Here is a 10233-nt window from a genome sequence, read left to right on the forward strand (position 1 = left end):
CTGGGCACAGCTTCCTGCCCTGCAGCCGGGGGACAGGGCTAGGCGGGCATCCTCCGCGAAGCCAGGGCCACTGCCGGGCAGCCCTCCACCCACCCTCGCCCTCTCCGCAGGCCAGCAGCTTTGAGGGGTCTTCGCTCACTCAGACCATCGGGACGGGCCCTCCCTGCCCAGAGAGCTCCTGCAGCGGGGAAGGGGCTCCTGGCACCCAGCAGCACCCTCTCACCACAGGCCCTACCGCTGTCGGGCACAGCAACGACATTTCCTCCCAGCCACAGCCCCTTCTCTGAGCGCTGCCGCTTCTCCTGGGACAGTGCCAGTTATTAAATAACACAGCTTTGCCTGGAGGAACGGGGTCCTCATCTCTCTCCTTTTGCCCAGCCTCAACAAGGAGACCGTGCTGCTGGGAGACACGTGGAGCTCATTCTGGTATGTGCACCCTGCTGCGCAGCCAGCTGTCCGTCCAGGCCCGGCTCTTACGGCACGCTCTGCCGTGCCCCGTGATCCACTGAGCTCAGTCTTTCCGCCCTGGGGTTGGGAGATGGCAGCTCCTTGTGGTGCCATAACACACCTGACTAGGCAGAGACGCACAATGCAAAAAGAAGGGGTAGGCGGTGGGGAGGGTGGGACACGAGGTTGGGAGGAGGGTTAGGAGGAAGAAGAAAAAAACCCTTCTGGTCCTATTTGGCCATCAGTGGGTGCTCTGGCGCATGAGATTAAATAAGACTGCGCTCAGTGTGCAGTGGCAACAAAGACTTAGTTCTGGATGTGAAATTATCTAGCCCCTTTATAAGCCTTGTCTTCACCATCAAGCAAGAAGAGCAGGGGAAGCACAGGCACGGCTCTCTGGAAACTGCACAGTTCCACAGGAGGAGCTGGGGCACATGGCAAAACCCAAGAAAAACACAAATCCTCCTTACATTAACTACAACCATATCCCACTGTCTGCTCTGCAACATAAATACACACCACTCAAGTAACCTGCCTCACCCACAAATGGCTAAGTCAGTAAGCCAGTTTCGCCCAGCTGTAGGATTTGGTAACTCTGAAAAGTTCATGGCTAGTTAAACCTTCTCTTAGTTTCCTCTCCACAGAAGCTGATTATTGCTGTTGAGTAAAAAGAAGAGGAATTGCCTAATTTCATGGCATTGCTGTCTCTGTAAGCTGGCACAAGCAGAGCAGCTGGGGTGGAACTGACTCTGCCGGGCAGTGCTGGGATAGGGGAGAGCCCTTTTTGGGGCAGCGGTGGGACACCCAGGCACACCACGGAGCAGGGTCTCTGCAGGCAGGCAGGACTGACTGACAGCAAAGGGGTTCGCTACCGCTTGACTCCAGAAAGCAAGCGCCCTGAAATCATCTATTTGCCACCACAGTGTCTTTGGAGTGATTCCCCTGAAGCAGGACTCACTCACACCACTAGGAACCACTCACCCTGAGCCAGGGTTACAGCAAAACGTGGCCCTCCTGAAAGCACAGAAGTCTGCTAAGGAAGGTATCCCTATGGCAAGCAGTCTGCACATATTCCTAGTCCTATCTTCACACTGTCCTCATTTAAGGATGCAGGAACCAATGCATTCCTTATTTACTAGATGAATATTGATTTTCTTTTTTCTCATTAATGCCTGTACTGTGCCACGCTCTGGCTGGAACAAGACCTGCATCCGACTGCACATGCACCAAACTAGTATTCTGAAATTGTTTTCATTACTTAAATAAAATTACCATAATGAACCATAAGAGCAGAAAGGAAGGGGGGGGGGTGTGAACAAACTGTTTTGTCTTTAGAACTACCTGATTTATGAAATACAAGAAATATTCAAGCATTATAAGCAGTTAGTAAATTGCACTGGTTGCTTTTTTAAGACTTCAGGCCTCTTTTGTATTGACAGATTATTATTTTTTCAGCTCCCTATCAGTTCCCTGATTCCATCTGAACTAATCACTGAATTCAACTTGTTGAATAAACTGAAATGAAGGAAATACTTACTTTTCACTTGCAGAAGAGGCACCTGGGATCAAAACCTGGTTTAAGCACTGAAATAAACTGCTTCCAGATGCTTAGCCAGTCGTATTTCCCAGATAAGTATGAGAATTTTTTCTTACAAACAGTATCAGCTGACAAGTACTGTTTGACTATTTTTAATATCTTATTTTGTATATTTTAATAGATGAGAATAACTTTAGACCTATCATAGTTTGTGATTATTTAATGTTTAATTTGAGATAGTTTTTAAAGGAAAATGCAATTAATATAAATTTAAAACATCCAACTGAAAAAAAAAAAACCCACAAAAACCAAACAACCCAGGCTCCAAACTTCTTCTTCCTAGGCCAGGGACTGTGGGGACTGCTTTGGCTTGGCGAGGCAGCAGATCCCGTGGGGACAGGGAGAGAAAGTTGTTGGCGCATTAAACTGCGAATGTAAGAACCAATGCCTACGATGCACCGGTTCACCCCAGCAGCACTCGCTCCCCTCAGCCTGATTCAGCCACATCCATAATTGCTAGCTGCATCTCCTGGGCCTGCGAGTAACCTTGGGTGCAGCATCTACTACTCCAAGCCCTGCACCATGCAAGCACGAACTATGTTGGAGTTCCCTTGAGTGCTGGCTTACCAGAGGTCCCAGCTCCCAAGAGCTGCCCATGGCAGGACATTTGGCGGTGCTGTAAGGAGATTCAGCAAGGAAGTCCCTCCCTTCTGTCCCCATTTCCAGAGATATTAGATGGCATGTCAAAGGGTTGATACCCTCTCCCTCTGATTGGGACACTGTATGTGTATGAGAACTGGCTAGGATCTCTCCTCCACGAGAAGGGAGACCAAAGACTAGGATGACACAAGAGAAGAAACAATCAGGTGTGAGGTCAGTGCCTCAGAAAGAAGAAGGAGAGAGAACCAAAACCAGTGGAAAGGAAAAGGAAAAGGAGGAAAAAACCTGAAAGAGTGAGAGACAGGCTGAGTCTTGAGTCAAGGGGAAAGCCAAAATAAAGTCACAGAGCAGGAAGGCCAATGAAGAATCAGAGACAAAGCAACAAATTTACAGACACAACTGAGGAGAAAGAAAATGCAGATAAGCAAGGAGCACAGCCTAGGCCTGACTGGCTTCTTGTCATCAGCAGGAGTTTCTGAAGATTGGAGGGCACTTAAAGACAGAGTCTAGAAGGTCTCGCTGCTCTCCTTCCTTACACATCCTGGACCATAAGCTAATAAAATACTTTCTGCCATCATAACCTCACCGTGTGGTCCATTCCTGCCTCTTTCACCATCACACCGTGCCCAAGTTAGCGCCATCTCCACAACAGCAGAAGATACACCAGAATGATCATCTCATAGCTGACCCACAGCTGAGCTAAGCTACAACCTTAGAAGTCAGGTATAGCTGGCTTGTGGATTACAGGGCTGGATAGAAAAGATTGGTCTTGGCAAGAGATACTGGTGTCTGGTCAGAAAGGGTTCTCCCCTCTAAACCATTCTTCTGCTGGAAGCCCTGGTGCTTGGAATGGTATAGCTGTTCTCAGCCTCATTAAACAAGAAGAATCAAATGATCTGTGTTGGACAAATTCTATGTTTGGTTCCCAAAATTCCCCAACAGTATGGAGCCTCATATGTATCGCCTCTTTTCTTTTGCTACTCATGCTCTTGCCACACATTCATGTGGCAAATGGCATTTGGCAGCTTCTGGGGATTCTTTGAGAGGAAATGGCCAACAACTGAGAAACAGTTCCTTCTCTGTCATGTAGATGGAAGGGAGACACACTGAGTAGCCACTGAAGCCAGAGGTGAAAGAGGTGTCCACGTATATGAGAAGAACACGTTTATTTGTGCACCCCCCCCACCCCTGGCAAATTACTTTCAGTAACAGTATCTACTTTTGAGTTCTTTGTTTGACACAAGCATCTCTCATGCCTTGACCAATTTCTGAGCCTCCTTCCGTGGGCTTTATACTTGGTAGCAGAGACCTGAAAGTGACAGTCAAGAAGAAGACCCAAAAGATGCTCCACCACAGCTGAACCGGGACTTGTTGGGCTTGGGACCTACCTCAAACATCAATGGCAGTCACCACCATCGCTCCAAGGCAATGAGGTTCTCTCACGAAGATCCAAAGCACAGCCAGTCTTGCCAGAGGAGGCGTCTTGCCAGAGGAGGCGAGACTGCTGAAACACCTCTGACCCTCTGCTACCCACTGCTCCCTCTCCAGCATCCTGCAAACCCCCCAGTCACACTAGCCAAGAGGGAAAACCCTGGGAGCCAAGGACAGCACTAGGGGGACTAGGGCCCTCCTCAGAATTTCAGCAGAGAAATAAACAGATGAAGCTGGGCCCAGGGCTCTCGCGGTGCTCCAAAACCAAAGAGAGACCCACATTTGTGCCATAGACCCAGAGGAAGAGTTCACAAGTTGGCAGACTGCCATGTCTGGCAGACATCACCCAGGAATCGTGGCTCTGAGCTGTCCTCAAAACAAGACAGAAAAACACTGGGTCATGCTTGACCTGTTCCCAGACACCTCTGCCAGTCTACACCACATCAGAGAAATCCAGCCTCACTTTGAGAAGGTCCCAGCTCTCTCCTGTCACCCCTTCCAGGAGAGAAATGCACAAAGACTAGGCTGCTGACTGGAGAACCTGAAGCCAGGAACAACTCCCACGTGCCGGAAAGCTTTGACGTGTTTGTTACAGAGACCCGTTTGTGGTCTCCCAGCCCAGGTATGGTGTTGCCCCATAGCCAAGCGGGCAGCCTTTCCCCACACACACACGCGCGATACTCACAGCCTGCGCATAGGCGCTGTATGGGCTGAACGGCAAGGTGAGAGATGGAGTGAATATCCCCAGCTGCCCCACCATTTGCTGCATACGACGGAGGGTCCTCTCCTTATCTGTGTCAGCAAACTTCACCACTAGACTGGAGGAGGCACCCTAGGCACAGAGAGAGGAGACAGAGAGAGGAGGCAGGGGGAGAAGCGGCCGCGGGACAGCCAGAGAGTCAGCAGTCAGGCAAGGTGGGATGGGGCAGAACAGGCAGCAGAGAGGAGCGGGAAGAGGAGCAGAAGAGCAAATATTGGCGTGAAAGTGTTCGGGAGCTGCCTGGAAGCTGGGCTGTGCCCTTCCCCATCCATCCATCCATCCATCCAACCCTTCCCTCTCCCGCCCTTCCCCTCACACCCTGGGCCTTGCACAGCTGCACCGTGAGTGTACACATCCCTGGCTGCATTCACCAGGTGACAATGCAGCCAGGAACACCCAGGACATTGTCAGCCACAAACACCATCTTTCCACCACCATGAGCTTGGCTGGATATGCAGAGCAGTTCCTGGCAGCTGGAAATACCCCTGCTGCAGCAATGCACTATCCGGCCCACAAGGTGCCCCAATCCAGGTTAGAGATTGTGAGAGACAAGATCACAACTCCACTTGCACAAGAAGGCACAGTTGCAGCTACACAACCCCACACAATGCACAAAGCGTTCCCATCCACACCCAGCCTGCCCCAGAGGCCTCCTCTACTGCCTAAATAAGAGAAGGTGGGGAGTGTGCTCAGACACTGGAGTCCTGACTGCTCACGTTGCTGAATTGTTAGCTTGCAAAAACCCTGCTCAGTTTTGAGCTACTCCAGGTAGCTGTCTCCAAGACAAATTCATGGCCTGGTTCTTGGCTCTCTTTTATTTAGCCTTTATAGCTGTAAGTGCTGTCACTACCAGTCTGGACAGACATAGATACACACACCAGCCCAGGAGACAGGATGGTTCCCAAAGACTGTGTGCACACACACACCTCCCACCTCCCGCAACCATACGAGCTGGAAACTGCAGTTGAACCTGTCATGGTTTTGGACAGTGAGGGGAGGTCCCTGCAAGAGGGTGATGGGAAGAGGATTAGGAAGAGGGTAGGTACCCTGGCCTTATACTCACGGGCATTGTCTGGCTGCCATGGAGTGCGTGGATTGCTGCCTGAGCCTCTGTGTGGGATGAGAACTTTACAAAAGCACAGCCTGGAAAGGGACAGAAAGAGCACAGAAGATTGCAGTGACAGGACTGCTGTGAAAGTGCCCCTTGCATCATCACACAAGAGACAGTATCTGGATCTCAAGCAGGGCAAAGGAAAGCCACCCCAAGAAAGCAAGAAACAAAAAGGATGACTCATCCCAAGTCCTCTATCCTAGAAGGGTCTCAAATTGTTACTTCGATAATATACTCTATAGATGATGCCACCGTCTCTACCCTTGCCCCTGATTACCTCTTCCCCAAGTTCTCTATGCACTCCGAATTGTGTGTACAAACATTTCAAATTGCATACCCAGACTGAGCCAACAGGCTCACTAGTGATCCTGGTAACTCAGCTACACATCGTGCTCTGCTTCCCCTCCTTTCACCTGGGTCTCTGCCCATCTTCCCCAATCTTTCCATGCAGCAGCCAACTCCTCCTGCCCTGCTCCGAATGCCTGGCTGTGAGACGGGTCCCCCTAAAGATGGGGCGGGGGACTAAGTGCCCCAGTGGAAAGGAGGCCCAGGTGGTGAGGCAGGTGAGCGCTACCTGAAGAGCAGGGAGAAAGGGCACGACACACAGAGGGGTTCACACCTTTGCTGTTACCATCAGGTCCACGGAGCACCGTACATTCATCAATGACCCCAAATGGTTCAAAGAGCCGGAGCACGTCATCCTCAGACTGCTGCTTATTTAACATGCCCACAAAGAGCTTCCTGTCCCCTAGGGGCAAACACAGAAACATCAACCTTCTATGAGGCTTACAGTCCAAAGCAGGAGGATAGGGACACTTAAGCACAAAACAGCCTAATGTTGAAAACATGCCTGGCATGGAAATGATTTGCTGTTGGCTGAAATGCTTCCAGAGGTGAGTATGCAGGGTCCTCCCAAGCTCCTCACACCTGCAAAAGTTTCTGTGGCTTCCCCTGTCCTCCCCTCCCCAAAGGAAAACAAAAGATTAATAATTTCCTTCTATTCATTAGCCCTTTCCTTTGAACGATCCAATACAAATGGTAATAAGAAAAGCTGCCTGGGCAATTATACCCTTATTGAACAATATGTGAAGTCCAAGAGGTACCTTAGGAAATACAGCAGACCAACCCAGGCAGAGTGAATAAATTCCAGGACCCTTGGCTTCTGTTTCCTCTTCGTTCTCTCCAAGATCACTGTTTCTACAGCTGCTATGTAACCAAGCATCTTAGCTTCAATTTGCCCTTCCCTACCCCAGTCTAATCAGTATGTCTACCGAGCTGTCCTCTAAGGCCTGGAATAAACCCTGGTATCCTGGGTCCCAATTTGCCTCACCACAGGATCAGCCAAATGCAAGACAGTTGGGTGAAGGCCAACAAACAGCTCTGTGGTCCCCACTCCCCACTCTCCAAGGTCATTTTGTACCCATGTCACACTGGCAGGGGGCTGGAAGGCTGGCCAACGCATCCAGCTTTGAGCTCAGGGTCCTTCTGGGTTCCTCCATCAGAACAGACAAGTCAGGATTATGGTTTTGTTGGGATGGCCAAGTGTGGAAGTGGGAAGAAAGGTGCACGGTGCTTTCTTCCCTCCTCTACCCCCGTCAGTACACACGGGCCCATCACAGAGCCTGATGCCATCCAAACACAAACACAACAGTGGCTGGGGCAACATCCTCCACAGATTGCTGTGAACAGCTATTAAAATAGCACAACATTAAAATCCCAGCCTAAATGCCAGCTCAATCTCCATTTTTGCAAGGAGCCAGTTGTGCCAGCTACAGAGGTAACCCTCCCCCACTGCCCCAAAGATGCATGGGGGGACGTGACCCATAGGAGCGAATGTGTCAGGATATGGCTTGGGAGCAGCAGTGAGAAAGGATTCCTTATTGTTAGCGACAGGATCAGAGGGGCCGGCTTCAAACAAAACCAATGTAATGTGACGTGCGTCAGGGAAAATAGCAAGGAAGCTGCTATCTGTTCGAGAGTGCAGTGACCTGAAAAACAACAGGTCTTGGAGCTACAGCAGCAGAGCAAGCTGCAGGGGTGGTGGTGTGTACGTATGGCAGGAATGGATGACACATTACACATTCACACTGCCGGCAAAGCCCCCACCCCAGCCCCTTCCTTGCTCCCCTTGGCTTAGAGGATGGTTCCCACCCAGGTAAGTAAGCAAGCTGCCTCCCTCCCGCTGCTCTGCCACGTACAGACACACTTGGGAACACATGCAGGAGGTATCTACACGTGCCACTGATCCCTTGCAGAAAATCAGATGTGCACACACAGCACATAGGCTCACGCATGCACAAGAACATGCTTGCACATTGCCCCAGACCCAGCAGGTGCCTTCCGAAACAAACTTCCTCGGTGAGCAAGAGGGATGTGCAGGCAGATGCACTCTTCCACCGTGCAGACACCACAGGGAGCCGCTTTGTATGGCTGCACCACCCCACAGAGCCCAAGCACAAGTTCTTGCAGGCACAGCTCTCCACTACATGCAACACAGATGGCACTTCGATCCACCACAGATAAAGGGTTAAAAGTGCTGCATCTAAGGCTCTTACCCAGTCCCAAACAGATACTCCTGATTTATATCACAGGAAGTGGCTGAAATATATGGCCTTGTGTATTTTTTAAAGGTCAAATTTCACAGCTTCCCCGTTTTCATGATTCCCTGGATAACTAAACCTGTGGGAATTTCACTCCCTTCCATTTTCCTTGTGATTCTTTCTACATGCACCTGCATGACAATGGTTGCATTTTGGAGACGCTATTTCAACCGATTGAGTCCATCCAAAATTTAGTGCTCTGGCGATGCCCAGTAATCCCCAGCCAAGGCACAGGAGCTCATAAACCAGGGGCTGCACAGCTTAGCAGTAAGACAGCATCGGCCCCCACCCAAGGGCCAGCTCAGAAATGCTGGCGGGCAAACCAGCCAAAAAATAGCACATAGAGAAGGTGAAAAATCTGACTGGAAGGGGAGTGGAAAAAAAATGGGACTGGTCAGGAACATATTTACTGGGAGGTGGAGAGGAGAATGGAAACTAAAGGAGCAGTAGCTCTGTGCTCCTATTAACATCACCTGGTGCCGTATGGGATCCCAGTTTGGCTATGGGAGGGGACACTTGAGCTCTGCAGTGTTGCCCCTTCCTCTACCCTAAATCTATATTGCAGCTGCAGCCAGGCCTTATTTCAGATATGTGCACCATGCTGCGGCCTTTGGACTGCAAACACAGCAGGAGTTCCTCAAAAACCACATCAACAAAGGAGAGAAACACACTGGGAAATATTTGTACTGACTTCAGATGCTGTAAAATAAACCTTTGTTCTTTGAACTAACAAGCAAATAATTGTGGACTAAGATTTAACAGCCAGAAATGCACTTGATGTCTTGCCTTGCTCTTTAGGGACCCCAGCAGGCTGTCTGGCTGTTTGGGTCAGGGTAGCGGGGGGGTGTCAAGACAACTCGAAAGTCAGTTATATTAGAAATTAAAAAAGCTGGAACTCTAGGTGGAGGGAACACACAGCTACACAGACGTAATGTTTCTTTTGTAACATTGGCCTTTTGCTTCTGGATCTGATTTTGTGTAAAGTGAGGTTTTTGCGGAAGAATAGCAGGTAACCAGTGGAGGTTAGATAAGTGATTCCAGTTTTGGCTGATGACTAATTCAGTGCAAAGACCTGATGGTTACCACAGCCACCCAAAGCTTAAGTCTCTGCCAAGTAACAGTCTAAGGGATGCAAGAGGCCACAACTTTGCAATGGAGGCACTGAACGAAAAGGAACCTTGTCAACTTGCAATCAAATCAGCAATAAACTATGAGTTACTAGTTGTTTTCTCCTTCAGAGGGCCTTGAAATTTCCTGGATAATTCTTGCGGTTTCATCCTCATACCGTTTCTGTTGGATCAAAAGCATTTCTCTTTACCCTGCACTTCGGGAAAGGTCCATTGAAACAGTGGATGCTAGTCTCCATTCTTGCAGTTTTACTGCAGGGCTTCTGTTGTCTGACAGGGCTCACTAACGGAACATTTTGGAAGTCCTGTGTCTATGTGGGAATTTCAGCTTTTCGTTTTTGAATTTGGAAGAAAAAAATGCCAGCCTTCCTGGCTATGCAGAACAGGTTAAAACTGTGATACCTTAGGGACTCAAGCTGTAAAGGCAAATATAAGGAAACACACCTATTGGTTTTGAATCTTTTCTGAATGCCCAGAACGGCAATATTAGAAGGCGGTGAAGTCACTGACAACATAAGAGAAAGATTTTTTCACAGTTATTTTCATTTCATACAGCCCAG

At 49.5% G+C, this 10233-nt stretch overlaps 1 protein-coding gene across 1 annotated transcript in view; it reads right to left on the reverse strand.

The window, feature by feature from the left end:
* Positions 1 to 4760: 4760 nt before the first annotated feature.
* LOC104076091 (CUGBP Elav-like family member 5) overlaps positions 4761 to 10233 on the reverse strand; it is a gene marked incomplete at both ends in the record, with an annotated part of 9531 nt that continues 4058 nt past the window's right edge. The window contains 3 exons of the mRNA XM_009576819.1: positions 4761 to 4907; positions 5899 to 5978; positions 6566 to 6694. Coding sequence (XP_009575114.1) covers positions 4761 to 4907; positions 5899 to 5978; positions 6566 to 6694 — 356 coding nt within the window. The remainder of the gene's footprint in view (positions 4908 to 5898; positions 5979 to 6565; positions 6695 to 10233) is intronic.

Source organism: Fulmarus glacialis, unplaced genomic scaffold (assembly GCF_000690835.1).
Source record: "Fulmarus glacialis isolate BGI_N327 unplaced genomic scaffold, ASM69083v1 scaffold39774, whole genome shotgun sequence".
Taxonomy (NCBI): domain Eukaryota; kingdom Metazoa; phylum Chordata; class Aves; order Procellariiformes; family Procellariidae; genus Fulmarus; species Fulmarus glacialis.